We start from the raw sequence: 20,451 nt of genomic DNA, 5'->3' as shown, positions 1-20,451 counted from the left end.
GCCAATTTGCCGCGATCTGATTGGTCGAGAGACGTGGCCAATTTGAATGCTACGCTCTGATTGGTCGTGGCCTAAAAGTGGAGGAGAGGGGGTAAAATTCGTCAAAAGTTTTCAGACTGAATTTTCATAAGAATATACATGGGGTTGTGGAGCAGGATCGGCACAGCTATTCTACTATTGCGAACGCCATATTGGAACCGCCATGATGTTTTTTTGAAATCACCTTTCGAGCTTTCGAGTTTTTAAATATGAAGCTTTTGATACGTCGATATTGATGACTTTTTATTCTGGGCAGCCCGCTATGCCCATTGACGTGAAACACTCACATACACATACATAAATTAATATAATAAATATAAAATAATACTGCAAACATTTATTTAAAGAAATCTGCAGTACTGTAAAGACACTGTTCGGTCAAATAAAATTTAAGTTCGTATTTAAATTTTGTTTCGGTATGAATAATTTTTATGTGACTTGGGAGCTGATTAAAAATTGTTGCTCCAATACGATTTGGAGCATTATAGGTACGATTTAATCTAGAGTAACGAATATGTAAGTGCGTAACTGACTACTTCGAGCTAATTGCGATGCGGATATATTAACAATTAACTCGCTTAAATAAAAAACAATTAGTATCTATCATAGTGAATAAATGTGTTACATCAAATAATGTGGTTGATATGACTGCTGGTTCATTGGAGAAACTAAAAAACATAATTCACAGCCGCTTTAATGCACAGTTTGAAGATTCTAATCTAGCATCCAACACAGAGGTGCAAGTATGCGATCAAGAAGGTTGATTATCCAGTAAAGTGCCAATTTGGGAAAAAATTTGGTTTACAATGTTATCTGGATAATTAAATAGATTAGCCTTGTGAAATACATTAAAAAGGAAATGTTAAGTTTGCAATGTGCAGTCAATTTAACTCAACTTGCAAAATTTGTTTGAAAAACTCTGAATACGTGGACTCTGTGTAGCTCGCTCATACATCTATAAAGTGTTTACAGCGGTGGTCATAGTTACCATCGCTCAGCTGTGAAAGACGGAGTGGGAGTAGCGCATATTTACTATGCAGTATAGGCAGTGTTATTAAACATAATTTGTTCAGGTGTGGTGTAAAATTTTGTTGCTTACGTATTGCTTCTTGTGTGTTTTTTGGAAGATTGTAAAAAGTTTAAATTGACTGTTAAGACAGAGTAACAGTAATTATATCGATTGAAAATCAATGGTGCGAGAAGTACCAAACATCAATGAAAAAGTAATTGAAAAGTTTATTTCGGACAAAAGCAGAAAAATGGACTTTCACTATGAAAAATAGATAGGCTGGTTGAAGGCTGAGGAGGCTGATCTCTCGTTGGGAGAATGCACAAGGGGCCCAATGGGGCCTAAGTGCTGTAGCTCAGTACACTGAGTTAGTTACCCTCCAAATTAATCCACTATGGAAAATAATGTTGAACACATTTTCCCTGTATTTCAAAAGCACCTACTTAAAATAAAATTGCCCAATTATATTTATTTTTATTTTTTCAGTACTTTGTACCTAATTTTTTTCGCCTTCCCTGGTATGGAAGTCAAGAGCCACCACTGAGTTTAAGACTATCAATGTGTTTTTGTGTTGTGTGAAATTTAATGAATTGTGTTTTGTCAGAGTTAAATTATAATGTTATATTATTCAACCAATTAATTAATTTCAAAATAATGAGTTCACATTTATACTTTATATTACTGCATGATTTTTCAGATAGGTACTAACAGAGACGTATTATTAGCGTAAAGAGTAAAGTGAGCTTCATCACAGAAGCCAGTAATATTACTAACGTATAAAAGAAAAAGAGCCGAACATGGAGCCATGAAACACTCCCATATTTATATTAACAGTATCTGACTTGTAGATATGTGTCGTGTCCTTACTCTGATAATAATTAATGCTCACATACTGACTTCGATGTTTCAGAAATGATGATAGCCAATTCACAGACTTACCTTTTAATATGTTATTATATAAAATATAAATTAAATTGCCATGATCGACACAGTCGTAGGCCCTGCCGCGATCACAGAAAATTTCAACAGGGCACTCACCATCATCAATAAATTGAATTGAATCGCTCTAGTAGTAGTAGACTTATTTGGTGAAAACCATGCTGATTATCTATTAAGACATTAAATTTGTTAATGAAAATTAATAACACAGAACCACAAAAAAATGAGTGGAGGGTTCCTTGAACCAGACCAAGTGGATTATATGTTTTTTGGGTCGCTGAGAGATTTAACTTCGTAATTCTACATAACCTCATAATTATGAGGTTATGGGTTTTAGAGTTATATGTGGAGATTTGATAACATTAATAATTCATCATTAGTTAATATAATGTTTTCTTTAAGCTGCATTAACTGCAAAGGAAATATGAGATATGTTCCAATTAGTTAATGTTACACATATTCGGTTTTGAATATAAATATGATAAATCCTTGGCATATTTCTCTGGACTTTCTATTGTTTAACTTCTATTTTTTTTTAGAGATCGAAAATAGCCAAAAAATAGTAAACGGTGAAAATGTAAAACAAATTGAAGAATTTATTAACAAAGTTCGTGGTATTAGAGATGTTCTCTGCAGAGATCATATGAAAGTAGCTTTTTTTGGAAGAACATCTAATGGCAAAAGTTCTGTTATCAATGCTATGTTACGAGACAAAATTTTGCCAAGTGGTATAGGACATACAACTAATTGTTTTTTACAAGTAAGTATTGATTTCCTCCTATTTTTGTTTATTTATTTTAAATATGATATCCAAAGACCTTCTACTTTTTTCTTCTAATTTAGAATTATTTTGGAATTTATTTTAAAAATCCTGTTTTCAATGAATGTGTAAGTTATATTGATGTCCAGATTACATCACTGAGTGCAACAACAGTTTCCGTTAGTGCATTAAACTATCAGGTGTAAGGTATCTTTATGTTGACTTTTATATGAAGTAAGATATCAGATTCCAATCATTTACTAACACTGTCATTTTAAAGAAAATAAGGTATTAAATTACAATTTTGTTGACTTAGCTAATCGTGAGAGAGCAGTGCATAAAATAGCTATTATTACTTTGTTAGACCAAGAAGTCTGATTGAAAATTCGGGAAAGAATTTGTAATTTCTTTCTCATTATAAGAATTATCCGTACTTACATAGGGAATTCCATCCGCTTATTTCTAAGGGATGACTAAGTATAATCCCGAAATCCCGGGATTATTTCGGTATTGAGGGTTACAAATAAAAAATAAGAAAATCAACTAATCAAAATTTAGATAAAAATCAACGTAATCATAATTTAGACAAAAATCAACGTAATCAAAATTTAGACAAAAATCAACGTAATCAAAATTTAGACAAGAATCAACGTATTTTACGGTATATACCTAGCTAATCTAATCACTAATCAGACTTAGAGTCAGACTAACCGGACATAAAATCACTCAGTCTTTATGTTAAAGTTATTCTTTTTCAAGAATCAGTGAGATCTCTAAACTTAAATAAATTGAAAAGACCTTTATATAAAAAATTATGCAAATAAGCTTTGAAAATTAACAAAAATCTGTCTTAGCATCGACTAAATAGATGTAATAAAACTGAGCGTTTCCCTTCATGCAGTCTATTTTGCAACTTTTTTAAAATGATGTATATCTTTACAATAGAACAACTTTATCATAGTGTTTTCATTCACCACAGCTGCACTGTATAAATTTAATTCACCAAATAGTTTGTGTGAAATTTCAAATATGACATGAGATTAACAAAAAAAAATATTTATCGAATTTCGGTTATTACTTAATACTAATAGTTAATGTTTCATAAGTTTGTAGTAGTAGGGAGCCCACGATGCTAAACAGGGATTTACTCGAGCGTCGTAGGGACCTATTGGATTTTGAAGATTAGATGGTAGAAAGAAAAAAAGGTTATATGATGTATACCCTGTCACCGGTGGGGGAAACGTCTACAGGCTTTCAAAAATGTAAAAAAAAACAGTCACATGGAAATACTCGGGCACGTCAGATATTGATAGTGTATATGCTCTACGTGTCTCCGATGATGGAGATATGTTAATCTGCCGATTTGGATGGTGGGGGCGGCCGTACGGAAAGGTTAAAAATGGGGGAAAAAAATTTACTCTAGCGCGTCAGATATTCAGAGGGGATGTTAAGTGAACCCGAACAAAGCTCCCATTCAAAAGACTGACGATTCAGATGTGACGCATACTCGTGGCAGCATTTTGAAAATCCAAAAAAAATCGCCATTTTGAAATACTCGAGCGCGTCAGATTTTCATATAGATGGTTCAGTTTGATGCCCTGATCGTGCTGATCCATAATCTGACGATTATTTGGAGGGTTTTTCTTAATCTGACGGTTTGAAAAAAACATTTTTTCATTATTTTTTTTAAATCACTGAATGTGACAAATAAAAAGCACGGAAAATAACATGCAAATAAAAACAAATAACAAATTTTGTTGAAATTTATAAAAAAAAGTTTTTTATTTTATTTTCTGTACACATAAATCTATTTCTTTTAATTATAATACATATAAACACATATAATATATACTTTCAGTAATCTCTTTCTCTCATAAAATTACAAATGATAAAGAAATAAGAGATAAAAAATATGGCCGAGGTTAATACATAGATAGATGGATGGATGGATGGATGGATGGATGGATGGATGGATGGATGGATGGATGGATGGATGGATGGATGGATGGATGGATGGATGGATGGATGGATGGATGGATGGATGGATGGATGGATGGATGGATGGATGGATGGATGGATGGATGGATGGATGGATGGATGGATGGATGGATGGATGGATGGATGGATGGATGGATGGATGGATGGATGGATGGATGGATGGATGGATGGATGGATGGATGGATGGATGGATGGATGGATGGATGGATGGATGGATGGATGGATGGATGGATGGATGGATGGATGGATGGATGGATGGATGGATGGATGGATGGATGGATGGATGGATGGATGGATGGATGGATGGATGGATGGATGGATGGATGGATGGATGGATGGATGGATGGATGGATGGATGGATGGATGGATGGATGGATGGATGGATGGATGGATGGATGGATGGATGGATGGATGGATGGATGGATGGATGGATGGATGGATGGATGGATGGATGGATGGATGGATGGATGGATGGATGGATGGATGGATGGATGGATGGATGGATGGATGGATGGATGGATGGATGGATGGATGGATGGATGGATGGATGGATGGATGGATGGATGGATGGATGGATGGATGGATGGATGGATGGATGGATGGATGGATGGATGGATGGATGGATGGATGGATGGATGGATGGATGGATGGATGGATGGATGGATGGATGGATGGATGGATGGATGGATGGATGGATGGATGGATGGATGGATGGATGGATGGATGGATGGATGGATGGATGGATGGATGGATGGATGGATGGATGGATGGATGGATGGATGGATGGATGGATGGATGGATGGATGGATGGATGGATGGATGGATGGATGGATGGATGGATGGATGGATGGATGGATGGATGGATGGATGGATGGATGGATGGATGGATGGATGGATGGATGGATGGATGGATGGATGGATGGATGGATGGATGGATGGATGGATGGATGGATGGATGGATGGATGGATGGATGGATGGATGGATGGATGGATGGATGGATGGATGGATGGATGGATGGATGGATGGATGGATGGATGGATGGATGGATGGATGGATGGATGGATGGATGGATGGATGGATGGATGGATGGATGGATGGATGGATGGATGGATGGATGGATGGATGGATGGATGGATGGATGGATGGATGGATGGATGGATGGATGGATGGATGGATGGATGGATGGATGGATGGATGGATGGATGGATGGATGGATGGATGGATGGATGGATGGATGGATGGATGGATGGATGGATGGATGNGAATGATCAAAAATTTGATGTTTAATAACACATTAATAGCGATTTCCTGGTAAACGGTTACATTTATCGGCTTGAACAAAGAGTACATATTTTTTTCTGATATTGTTTCTCTTTTCAATAATGTTTAAATTTCTGTGATGTCTAGCAAGAGAAAAAAGTTAAGAACCAAACAAATTTTGAGTTCTGGGTAAAGTGCCCTCTAGCGGCGCATAATGAAACTTTTCTCTGACTGGTCCAATAGAGCTTCATCTACTTAGTGGGTGTGCCAAATGAGAGACTAATCGAACATGAATTAAATAAGTTATTTAAATAAAAAAATTAAAAAAATTAACTTCGACAAGCTGTAACTTGCAAACAATTGACAATTCGAAACAAATTTTCATTACATACTGCTATTATTTTAATCCATAGAATCACCTCCCGGAGTTTCCTGACGGAGTTTCAAAACAACATCTATTTCCCTGCAGCTGCACGCGCTAAACTTTAGTAACAATTTTTGTTACTTTGGCTTGTGGAAATCGGCAGATTATATTTTTCCCGTTATCCTTGAATTATTTCCTTCAAAATAAAAAAAAATCGTCCGCGCTCGAGAATGCCGAGGTGACGTTTTTTTTTTTCAACTTTGTGACCTTCCGGCTGCCTTACGTCACGCTCAAATCGTCAGATTTTTGAAATGCACACTTTTCAACATGTAATTAACCCATCATATCTTAATCTGATGCGCTCGAGTATTTCCAACTATCGATTTTTTTTTACTACTCTGATTGGCTGCCCTACACGCGCGGCCTTATAAAGAGGACTTAGATATGGTGGAGGTACTCAATAGGGTGCAAGGTATCTCCCATATGTTAATCTGCTGCGCTTGAGTAACTCCCAAAATCCCCTCTTGGGCTCCCCTACTATAGATAGGTATAATTGATATCACATTTCATCCTATTTTTAAAATTGCAGTAATACACGCATGGAAAAATTCACCTGGCTACAAATCCGACCTTATCTGAACAATTTTAACACACTAACTCTATACTCCAGTCGAATTAGAGTTTGAATGTAAAAAAAAATATTATAGACATTTTATTGCACTTTATGATGGCAAATAAGTAGTAAATTACTTGTTTTTTCACTTTTTCTACTTCCCATGAAAATCTAGACGACATATCGGAAAATTCGTTATTTTATGTTGTAGGCAATTAATTACCTGCAATTTAAGGTATCTAAAGTCATATTTCACAAACTGTAAAATAAAGGTCGAACGCGAAAAAGTCAGTTTTCGAAAATTGCGCATTATTATTGCAAAAAACGATGAATGTTGATGAAATTTATTTAAAAGACGGTCTATCCAAAATCCAACATGCTATTTGTTAATTAATTTTGTTCGTTTTTTTTGCAACTAATTGTTAACGTTAGAAGTTAATATCGTAGATAAAGGTATTATATTATATTATATATATACAAACGTTGAAAAAGTATTTTAGAGTTGCAGTCGGTAAAATGTGAAATGGCCAAGAATAAAAATAAACACTCTTCGTTATATCGTCGAGCTTTCGGAAATATTTATTTCCTTTTTCAAGACATTAACATGAGATTAGTTTGAAAAGAGGATTCATTACACACAATAAAAACATATAAAACCTCAATGTTGATTATTACAAACAAACAAAATTAAAATCGAAATGCATGTGGACAGACAAAACAATTTCAGCCGTTACTGACGTTTGAATCGTAAGGAGTAAACATTTGCGAAAGCTCGACGATATAACGATGTGTTTATTTTTATTCTTGGCCATTTCACATTTTTCCGACTGCAACCCTAAAATACTACTAGTCAGTCGTGACTACCCTTTTGCTTGTTTCAACAGATATGGGGTTTTACAATTATATCCANTTAACTTTAACTATTTCTGATCAGTCTAGAATCAGTAAATTTGAAAGAATTTCCTAAAAGAAGAGGAAATTTCCTATAAAAATGTACCAAGTCCCGTTCTCTATTGTCATTATTTTTAATTTTAACTTAATGTTGAAAGTAGGGCTTTTAGCGTTGAAAGCAATGCACGCACGGCGCCGCAAAACCGACATTTTTTAGGATATTACTTGTTAATATAAAAGTTTACAAAAAATTATCGTATTATATAGACTTGAATAAAAAAATCCGTCGAGAAATAATTTCCTGATCGATTTTTCAACAAGTTGATTAACCAGAAACTTTAGAGTTCACGTTAACATTCAAAGTTGGAAAATTGTTATAAAAAAGTTAAAAAAATGTGTTATAATTATTTCGCTTTGTAAAGCCCTTTTGACAACTATACTTAGCGAGATCACCTTATTGCGATATCTTAAATAGTTTATAACTCATTTTGTTATTAATTTTCTTAGTTGACAAAAAATTTAATGTGGTCAAAATAACTTTTTAAGGGCAAATAAGTAGGTACTGTCTTTATGTTAGAAAGTGACATTAAAAAACATTAGCTAAAAATTTTTCAGTACATTTGTTTAAATAATTTCTATAAACAAATGCAATAATTACATATTTTTCAAATATTTTTTGCATTTCATTCTTTAGTGTATATTATGATTTTAACAGATTAAAAATTTTTTTTTAATTATTTATAATAGTTATTTTATTTTGTGGTTGTTTAAATAGTATATTAAGAATCTTTTTTTTTTCTCTAAACATATAATTTGCAATTCTCCAGAAGATCACAGCACAAAACAAATTTTTTGTTGAAAATTTGTTTATTTACTTAAAAATTTGTTATAAACAAATGCCAAACGTGCTGTTATTTTTAACAAAACCAACCACATAAGTATAATTTTTTTGTCAAAAAAATATTTTTTCGTGATACAGAATTTTTTGGTTTGGTATTCTCCGGAAGTCAAAGCGGCCATGCGATTTGTTTACTTATAAAGAGCTATAGTTTTTAAATTATTAAAGATACAGTTTTAAATTATTAAAGATACAAAGATGCATTCCAGACAGTTTTATAGAATATTAATTATTGATGTTTCAAATGAGCTTTCGACCAAGTTTGTAGTTACATGAATTTGTTTATAAAAAATTAAGCTTTTCTTCGTATTATCCAGTTTTTGACTGTTTATATCTCATAAACCGAATACTCGAATTGTTTAAACAATATAGAATTCTTTTATTAAAATACTAGCTAATGTATTTTAATGTAACTTTCTAACATACTCATAAAAACAGTGCCAACATTATTCTCCCAAAAAAATAAAAAAATATTTTGACCATTTTTTATTTTTAATTTTTTGTTAACTATGAAAACTAATAACTGAGTTATAAATATTTACGACATCGCAATAAGGTGGTCTCGTTAAGTATAGTTGTCAAAAGGTCTCCACGAAGCGAAATAATTTTAGCATCATTTTTTTAAACAATTGAATTTTGTTTATTCAAGTGTCTAAGGAAATATGATAATTTTTTGAAATTTGTATATGTATACATTTGTATATGTATACATTTGTATATGTATATGTATACATTTATACATTTGTATATGTATACATTTAATATCATAAAAAAATATGTCTTAAGGTCAATTTCACGGCGCCGTACGTGCATTGCTTTTGACGCTGAAAGCCCTATTTACAACATTAAATTAAAATTGTAAATAATTACGATAGAGATTCGGTAGTTTTGGGTCATTTTTATAGGAAATTTCCTTCTTTTAGGATATTTTTTAACTGACGCTAACGCTTATATATTTCGAGTTATTTTTTTTGGAACCCTATGAAACTGTATGGAACCCTCGCACTTTTAAGTATTTGTTAACGTTTCGAAAATCTATGTTTTCGTCTTCTGAACTTTTCTTTACTTTCCGTTTTAGTTCTTTTGATAAGCTAGAGATATCGTATGATGTTTCTTATACAGTGTGTCCCGAATGTAATGTATGCATTCAATAAAACTTAAGGTATTTATTTTTCACAAAATTGCCGTGACACGACGAGACATTTTAATTAAATGCCATGTTTTGATATGGTTTTCGAGTCTTTTATGACATTATTGAGGAAGTTAAGAAGTCAGTAACAATTTTTTTAAATGGCAACCCCAACTTTTCTCTTCAGATTCTGAAAGAGGATAATTTTTTGAGTATAAAACACTAAGAAATGATTGGGTTACATAAGAAATTTATTGAGAACGATAGATAAATAACTTTAAAATCAAACAATTAACAACCTTTAAATTAAATGTTTAAAATGTGCTCTATTCTCTACTTGACAATATCCATGGTGATCAATAAACTCTATTTGCACGTTTTCAACCATTTCAGGGGTTATAGCACGCACTTCACTTTGGATCTTCTCTTTTAACGTTTCCAAATTATCTGATCTGTCAGCATACACTTTTGATTTTAAGTTATCCCACAAAATATAATCTAATGGGGTTAGGTCTGACGACCGTGCAGGCCATTCGATGGGTCCTTCTCTTCATATCCATCGATTGGGAAACGTTTCATTTAAAAATCTACGCAAACGGCACAGATGCAGCATAATGGGGGCAGCACCATCTTGTTCGAAAACAAGATCTTCGTCAGGGGAGTCTGGTTCCAATGGATTGGGAAATAAAATCACCAATGCGGGAATTAATTCAAATTGGAGAAATTCAAAATGTCTCTGTCCAGTTAAATACTGCTCAAAAATATATGGGCCTATTACTCTTACTCTTTTACTATTCCACACCACACATTTAATGTTTCAGGGTGCTGACTATGAGCCTCCATCATCCAGTGCAGGTTCTCTGTTGTACAGTACCGACAATTTTGTCTATTAACAATACTATTTAGAGAAAATGTAGCTTCATCGGAAAAAATAATGTTCTTTACTAAATTAATATTTCGATTACACAAATTTTGAATGTGTTCACAAAATTCGTTTCGTCTGTTGAAATCGTCTTCAGATAACTCTTGTACTGGAATAACTTTGTATGAATGATATTTGTGCCTTTGGAGTATTCCATAAACAGCACATTTCGACAAGAGTAAATTAGCAGCAATGTGTGACAAGGAAATATGTGGATTTTCTTCCACGGAAAGTAAAACTTCTACTTGGTCATTTTCTTCTCTATCAGGACGACCAGACTTAGGCAAGTCTCTAACATGATCAAATTCTCTAAATTTTGCTTCAATTCTACTGACTACCGTTTGAGAAATGAGAGGACGATTATGATAGATTTCTTTAAATAACTGAGCTTCTGCTTGAGTCCCCGTTCTATCACCAAACCCAACCAAGCAGTATATTTCAATTTTTTCTCGTTCAGTTAATTTTGCCATTCTTAAAAACCACATTCAACAGTTTAAACACTACTAACGAAAGGATAAGAATTAAAAAAATACAAACATACAAACATCAGAAAAAAATTACAAAGAAATTTTCAAAACGTGGAAATCCGATCGCCTTGGATATTGTCAAGTAGAGAATGGAGCACATTTTGAACATTTAATTTAAAGGATGTTAATTGTTTGCATTTAAAGTTATTTATTTATCGTTCTCAATAAATTTCTTATGTAACCCAATAATATTTTTAGTGTTTTAAATTTAAAATATTATCCTCATTCAGAATCTGAAGAGAAAAGTTGGGGGTTGCCATTTAAAAAAATTGTCACTGAGGTCACAACTTCTTCAATAATGTCAGAAAAGCCCCGAAAACCATATCAGAACATGGTATTTAATTAAAATCTCCCGACGTGTCTCGGTGATTTTGTAAAAAATAAATTCTTTAAGTTTTATTGAATTTATACATTACATTCGGGATGTACTGATTATTATTACTTACTTGATCCTTTAAATTCTGTAGACAGCAAGGATCCAAGTTCACAGAATAATTTAATACTCATCTTTCATCATTCAATAAAATAATCGTAGTCTCTTTTAGTTTTCCTTTAACGGCATTATTTTACTTTTCCAAAGTTTTAGCCAAACCTCATTGAATATTATGACCGTTTTCCCAAGCGTGATCGCAAATTTCATATTTCTCAAGTTTTCGATTTTTGATTTAATTTATTTAGAATATTATATCAAGAAAGACAAATCAAAGATTTAAATTTAAATGGCAATTCTGTTATAGTTAATATCATAGATCTAATGTATGTAGTATACTAAAAATAGTCATCTGTCAAATAGACAACTTCCTACATATGAAAAATTACTCCTAAACTATTCCTAAATTTAACATAACATCAACAGACTCCACAAAAATTGACATTAAACTTACTTAATTAATACAGAATTAGATCAAAAACTGAACTCAAGAAAATGTACCTAACTAGAAACAACTTTTCATTAGAAAAAAAGATATTCATATATTCAGGAACAAAAAAATAATAATTAAATTTTGCCAGCTGATAAAGGTAATGTTAAAATTTTTGAGGTACTATTTAGGTAAATGACTTAAATTTTTCTGTACCATATTACAGCATATGCAACAGAAAAACGTGAAGAGTTCCTTGTACTCATCTCATAAACGTATTTAAATATCGAAACCGTCTCTTCGGTAATTAATTGTTCCTTAAAATTCTTTCCTAAAGTGCTTCTACAGCAAGAAGTGGCGAATTTGAATTATCATACCCCTTCATCATGCCATTTAATTTATTATCTGTATCAAGTCAAAGTAATTTCGTGGATAATATTAAGTTAAGAAACCGCTACATTAAAACTATTTTTTTATGTCTTTTCTCGCCATATCTAATAAATCATAATAATTTCGGTTTAGTAACTATTTTTCATAAGTAATTCTCATTGACAGAATGTTTTTAATATAAATGATTAGGTCTAATTGCTGCGCTCTACTCTTACCTTTATCTAATCTGTCTCTTATGGTTACAATAATAAACATACGCACAAAGTGACAACATCGTAAAGCGCTGTAATATCGATAGAATGAATAAGAATATACACGTCGGACGCTTTAAAAGCGATAAAGTATAAGTAGAAACGTATATTAGATACGCTCTGATGGTAGACTAATGAAATGACGCTCTACTGTAGGCCATATACCTGTGTTCATAACCGTAATCAAGATAATTTTTATTTTGTTAGTTTATATTCGTAATTCTTTAATAGAAGGAACAGTATATACAGAAAGAAAAGGACGACAAGTATGTTATTCCATTGGTGGACGTCACAAACAGCATTTTCGTATGGACGCTCTAATGATAGAAAGATGTATATATATATAACCTATACTTTAAGGCCTCCGTTTTACATAAAAAGCGGACGTTACGACCTCATATACAGGGTCGGAAAGTCCCCATGGTTCATCGGCCGTTACGTGGGAGCGATAAAGAAAGTCACAGAAATCCATGCGACAGAGAAAGATGCCTATAATGAAGGCGTCTAATAGTCACCGCCCATTTCGCCCTTCCACAAATAAGATCCACTTCTTATTTGTGGAAGGGCGAAATGGGCGGTGACTATTAGACGCTTTCATTGTAGTCATCTTTCTCTATCGCACGGATTTCTATGACTTACTTTATCGCTCTCACGTAACGGCCGATGAACCATGGGGACTTTCCGACCCTGTATAACGTTATTACCTCCGTTTTCGGAGGTCATAACGTTCTTACGAGATAACATAGGACAACGTTTTGCACTCGATGTCAGCTATCTCTGCCCCCAATTTCTGCTGGAGGTTTTAAGGTCAATGCTTTGTCGAATCATATACGTAAAATTTTTTGGCTGGATCTATAATTTTTGAAGCTGCTTTGGATTATAATATGTAATCCTCGATAATAATTATGGGGGCCCGGGGGCAAAACAACCCCACCAAAATTTCTAGAAAAAAATTTTTGTTCCACTATACCCCAAATTTTCCATCATTTTATAAAAATTTATGGTATTTTACGTAAAAAAAGGTATGCTTGTTGAATATCCATAAAATAGATATTTTTTGAGATAAACCCGTTTAAATAGGAGGGTACCATTTAATTTGAGACATTTTATTTAATTGAAACACAGATTTAATCGTGGTTGGCTTTGACATGTCAGAGTATGCCAAAGGCAATTAAATTGTCAAACTTGTCAAATACATAGTTTTAAATCTAAGACTCATCTCATAACTCATAATTTGTTATAAAATATGGAGTATTCCAATGAAGAATATGCTGATATGCATTTAATGTACGGGCGGGCTCTTTGTAATGCTTCGGTAGCAAGAAGATTTTATCAGCATTCTTATCCTAGTAGAAGGATTCTGGATCGCAAAACTTTCGAACGTATTGATCAAAGATTAAGAGAAACTGGTAAAATACGATTACTATTATTAAAAGAAAAAAGTAAGGGCCAATAATTCCACTCCAAACATTAACATAAAATTGTCTTTGGTGCCTAGTTTCAATAATAGCGTGTGGGTTCTCATCAGACCAATAATGTAAAATTATGGGAGTTAATAACTCCATTCCTCCCAAAACTTGCTTCGTCAGTATACAGAATTAATCTTGTAAACATAGGATTTTGCTCATGTCTCTGAAGAAACCNATCAAATTCTCTAAATTTTGCTTTAATTCTACTGACTACCGTTTGAGAAATGAGAGGACGATTATGATGGATTTCATTAAATAACTAAGCTGCTTCTGCTTGAGTCCCCGTTCTATCACCAAACCCAACCAAGCAGTATATTTCAATTTTTTCTCGTTCAGTTAACTTTGCCATTCTTAAAAACCACATTCAACAGTTTAAACACTACTAACGAAAAGACAAGAATTAAAAAAAAACAAAGATACAAACATCAGAAAAAAATTACACAGAAATTTTCAAAACGTGGAAATCCGATCGCCTTTGATATTGTCAAGTAGAGAATGGAGCACATTTTGAACATTTAATTTAAAGGATGTTAATTGTTTGCATTTAAAGTTATTTATTTATCGTTCTCAATAAATTTCTTATGTAACCCAATAATATTTTTAGTGTTTTAAATTTAAAATATTATCCTCATTCAGAATCTGAAGAGAAAAGTTGGGGTTGTCATTTAAAAAAATTGTCACTGAGGTCACAACTTTTTCAATAATGTCAGAAAAGCCCCGGAAACCATATCAGAACATGGTATTTAATTAAAATCTCCAGACGTGTCTCGGCGATTTTGTACAAAATAAATTCCTTAAATTTTATTGAATTTATACATTACATTCGGGATATACTGATTATTATTACTTACTTGATCCTTTAAATTCTGTAGACAGCAAGGATCCAAGTTCACAGAATGATTTAATACTCATCTTTCATCATTCAATAAAATGATCGTAGTCTCTTTTAGTTTTCCTTTAACGGCATTATTTTACTTTTCCAAAGTTTTAGCCAAACCTCATTGAATATTATGACCGTTTTCCCAAGCGTGATCGCAAATTTCATATTTCTCAAGTTTTCGATTTTTGATTTAATTTATTTAGAATATTATATCAAGAAAGACAAATCAAAGATTTAAATTTAAATGGCAATTCTGTTATAGTTAATATCATAGATCTAATGTATGTAGTATACTAAAAATAGTCATCTGTCAAATAGACAACTTCCTACATATGAAAAATTACTCCTAAACTATTCCTAAATTTAACATAACATCAACAGACTCCACAAAAATTGACATTAAACTTACTTAATTAATACAGAATTAGATCAAAAACTGAACTCAAGAAAATGTACCTAACTAGAAACAACTTTTCATTAGAAAAAAAGATATTCATATATTCAGGAACAAAAAAATAATAATTAAATTTTGCCAGCTGATAAAGGTAATGTTAAAATTTTTGAGGTACTATTTAGGTAAATGACTTAAATTTTTCTGTACCATATTACAGCATATGCAACAGAAAAACGTGAAGAGTTCCTTGTACTCATCTCATAAACGTATTTAAATATCGAAACCGTCTCTTCGGTAATTAATTGTTCCTTAAAATTCTTTCCTAAAGTGCTTCTACAGCAAGAAGTGGCGAATTTGAATTATCATACCCCTTCATCATGCCATTTAATTTATTATCTGTATCAAGTCAAAGTAATTTCGTGGATAATATTAAGTTAAGAAACCGCTACATTAAAACTATTTTTTTATGTCTTTTCTCGCCATATCTAATAAATCATAATAATTTCGGTTTAGTAACTATTTTTCATAAGTAATTCTCATTGACAGAATGTTTTTAATATAAATGATTAGGTCTAATTGCTGCGCTCTACTCTTACCTTTATCTAATCTGTCTCTTATGGTTACAATAATAAACATACGCACAAAGTGACAACATCGTAAAGCGCTGTAATATCGATAGAATGAATAAGAATATACACGTCGGACGCTTTAAAAGCGATAAAGTATAAGTAGAAACGTATATTAGATACGCTCTGATGGTAGACTAATGAAATGACGCTCTACTGTAGGCCATATACCTGTGTTCATAACCGTAATCAAGATAATTTTTATTTTGTTAGTTTATATTCGTAATTCTTTAATAGAAGGAACAGTATATACAGAAAGAAAAGGACGACAAGTATGTTATTCCATTGGTGGACGTCACAAACAGCATTTTCGTATGGACGCTCTAATGATAGAAAGATGTATATATATATAACCTATACTTTAAGGCCTCCGTTTTACATAAAAAGCGGACGTTACGACCTCATATACAGGGTCGGAAAGTCCCCATGGTTCATCGGCCGTTACGTGGGAGCGATAAAGAAAGTCACAGAAATCCATGCGACAGAGAAAGATGCCTATAATGAAGGCGTCTAATAGTCACCGCCCATTTCGCCCTTCCACAAATAAGATCCACTTCTTATTTGTGGAAGGGCGAAATGGGCGGTGACTATTAGACGCTTTCATTATAGTCATCTTTCTCTATCGCACGGATTTCTATGACTTACTTTATCGCTCTCACGTAACGGCCGATGAACCATGGGGACTTTCCGACCCTGTATTGTGTCTGTTGTTTGTTTGAACAAGGGTAAATAAGTACTTAAAACAATATGTATAGATGTTCTATTTGTAAATTTAAATATTCTACAAAATACAAAAATCATCAATACATGTTTGCATCGATATTGGCAAGGTGGATAATTTTCTTGTTTGTATATGTATATCTACTAAATGTTATACAAATCATACATACAGTGTATAATAACAGCCAAATGGAATAAATTTATTATCTCAATTATTGTTATTATTATTTATAAAAAATCCCTAGATACGTCGATTGTGGATTCTGAAATGGCATATTGCAACGTAAAAATATAATCCCCAAATTCCATCCTCTTCGAGTGGTAGTTGCAACCCCTAAATTTTTAAATGAGAAGTAGGACCTCATTTGAAAGGAATTTTCATTGCATAATCAAAAATGCTGTGGTTTTAATATTTATAGCAAAAATTAATGGTCTGCTTAACAAAATTTGTTCTTTTTCAACATTTTCAACTAAAAAGAAGATATCAAAACTTATCAAAATTATTCATGGTATTGCCAATTTTATTTAAAAAAAAATAGTGGTTGCGGTTAGGTCGGTCACGCCTTAGATGTTGGAAAACGTTAAAAGACATTTTTATTTACGCTGAGGATGCAGTTGAATTTAGGGATGGAATTTTTACGTTGCAGGATGCCATTTCAGAATCCAAAATCGACGTGTCTCGGGATTTTTTTATAAATATTCTCTTTAATAATTGAGATACTGAATTTATTCCATTTGGCTGTTTCACACTGTATACATCATATAAGTTACAAACTATATTATATATTACGTTTTGCTTCCAGACGTTAAAGAAGAGAAGATAGTACATGGTTTCTTTTTGTGTACCTTGAAAACATCACATCATTGCAGACATCTATAAAGCATCCAACCATTTTTTAAGGCTTCATGTTTATTACTTTTGGTAATGAAATGAAATATCCAAAAAATCTGGAAACAACATTGGAACTAATCCGAAGATTCTTCTTCAAAATTCATGCGGACCAAAAACAAAAAAATGTATCTGGATCAGAAAGGAATGTGTTCAATTTCTTGAACAAATTTAAAAACCAGAAGACATATTCTTTTCGTTTTTTAGATATGTATGTGGTAATATTCATAATCCAAAAATAAACGCCCATGTGTATTATGTAGATATTATGTAAAATAATAATAAAATAATTCTTAAAATCGCAGAATATTTATGATATTTATTACCATGTACAAATAAATATTACAGTATTGATTATGTAATTTACAAGATATATCTACAATTTTATATTTAAAATGATACATAACTGATAATGTCATATTTCCGTCAATGTAATGTACTAAAGACGCGTTATTAATGATGTAATAAGATTTTACATCCATTTAACAGATTGTTATGTTTGTATGAAAAAAAATATACCCACCATTGTTGAAAACACCGATTTAACAAATGTCCAAATCCAACTTATCTCTCAATTTTTTCTTCCTTTGCTAAACCCTAAAGTTAATTTTGACACCTTCTACAGTAAATACAAACATTTTTCGAATTTAGAGGGGTAGAAATGTGGCTTCAGCTGCGGAAAATGCGATAAAACGCAGGTTTTCCTAGGTAACGTATCCACGGAGGTTACGCCCACAGCGAGCTTGCCTACCTACAGCAAATGTTGTTGTATTGTCCTACGAGTTTTGCAATAGAACGTGCACGTACCTCGTTCTCACGTACCACGATGCGTAGTAATGCAATTTTAAAGATCCTCATCAGCGAAATTTAGCCACTACCAGCAACTTCGAGTGTAAGCAAAATTACAACGATAAAATATTTAGATTGGGAGAACCAAATATTTAAATGATGTAACTGGTGGTGTACAAAACAATTCCTGTCTTTAACTTGTAAGATTTATTTTGACAACTACTGTGTTCTCTTATAACTGCATAGCTTGCTTATAAAATAATGACAACAATCAAAGAGTTAAAAGGTTAGATTCGATGCATGTACAATATTTATAATTTGTGGAGAAACACAAAATTTGAAACCAGTTATTGTTTTTACACAGGTATTATTTCTCAATAACATAATGAAAAACGACGCATTAACATTAATAATTAAAATTAAATGGTGTTACTAATCTAGAACTGAATTTTTACCAAATATAACCTAGACTGCGAATAGGGGAATCATGTATAATGTTTCATGGAAAACGATTGACGCATGTACCTACTATTTTAGAAATAGTGTATGCTTGTATGCATGTTCAGGATTCTGATCAGAAATGTAGCCATCGTATATTTTATGCCACAAACGCAATATTCGTAGCAACTCTAATCGACAAGTGATTCATTATTAATGTTAATTAAGTACTAATCATTTTTTACACTAACAACAAATCTTTGTAAGTGACGCATCCTTTAGATCACACAGCAATGACGTTTTTGCTCGTTAAGCAAAAGGTAACAAGTTTATCAGTGTTATAATAACTTACTGAGTATTTAAAAGTGAGAGAATAAATTGTCGCGTTAGCGGCAAATAGAACAAGTGCATGACGAGAGAAAAGTATCTCATATCGAATTGGAAATGCTATTTTTTCTACATCTGTAAATGTAAATAAAAACCTTGAAGCAATTCCTCGTTGAAGGGTAGAAATAGCCACTCCTATAAGTAATTTCTTTTTTCTATCGCCAATAATTTGATCTCACCTATTTATTTGTTTTTGTTGGTAATAGTAATTGTTTTAGAGGACGAAAATGAATTATGTTACAATACACATGTTCTGTTTTATAAAAGGCAGTTTTCAAATATTACACTGTAAAAAAATCACTCAAATTTCACTCAATTTTACTCAATAAGGTATCAATGTCTGTGAAATATTCACTATATTAGTATGAGTACAACTGAGTGAAACTATTGCATCAGAAATGAGTGTGTTTTACTCAAATCCGAGTTACTGCTATCTATCAATTGAGCGATTTTTGACTCTATTCTGAGTATATAAAACCAATTTAGAGTTGACTTTTTTTCTTTAATATGATATAAATGTAACTATTATTGAGTCATTTTTTACCCAGACTTGGTTTTTAATTAACTAAATATTGACTGCAACAATAAATCACTGATAAATTAGGATATACAGTGTTGAAATTAATTAGACGCTATAAAGCGTGTTCTGCAAATGATGAACTTTGAAATTATTGTAAAAATTATGTTTCAAATCTACATTTCTTTTTTTTGATAGTATATATTAACCCTCGAAGTTAAGAGATGAAAATCGGTATTTTGTAATTTATTACATTTCTATAATTTTTGGGTAAAAGCCATATTATTTGAAATTAGTCTACTAATGTGTACAAATTACTTAATAAATGCTTCCATATTATTAATCGCCATCGCGAAATTAGAACAGAGCAATATTGAATTCGTTGTATAAAAAACCCCAGTGCTAGAAAAATTTCTTTACTGTTAAATACATATCAACCACGGCATGGGGCAATGTTCTTTTATAGGGAGATTTTCCGCAACGTCTTACAT

At 32.3% G+C, this 20,451-nt stretch overlaps 1 protein-coding gene across 1 annotated transcript in view; it reads left to right on the top strand.

Annotated features, from left to right (window-relative positions):
* Positions 1–2,526: 2,526 nt before the first annotated feature.
* The window catches only part of LOC108915152 (transmembrane GTPase Marf-like), a gene marked incomplete at its 5' end in the record, with an annotated part of 37,826 nt that continues 19,901 nt past the window's right edge, over positions 2,527–20,451 (top strand). The window contains one exon of the mRNA XM_018721119.1: positions 2,527–2,747. Within this exon, the coding sequence (XP_018576635.1) occupies positions 2,527–2,747 (221 nt within the window). The remainder of the gene's footprint in view (positions 2,748–20,451) is intronic.

This window comes from Anoplophora glabripennis, unplaced genomic scaffold (assembly GCF_000390285.2).
Source record: "Anoplophora glabripennis isolate ALB-LARVAE unplaced genomic scaffold, Agla_2.0 scaffold1467, whole genome shotgun sequence".
Taxonomy (NCBI): Eukaryota; Metazoa; Arthropoda; class Insecta; order Coleoptera; family Cerambycidae; genus Anoplophora; species Anoplophora glabripennis.
The sequence above is the reverse complement of the archived record's forward strand: the minus strand, read 5'-3'. Positions and strand labels throughout refer to the sequence as shown.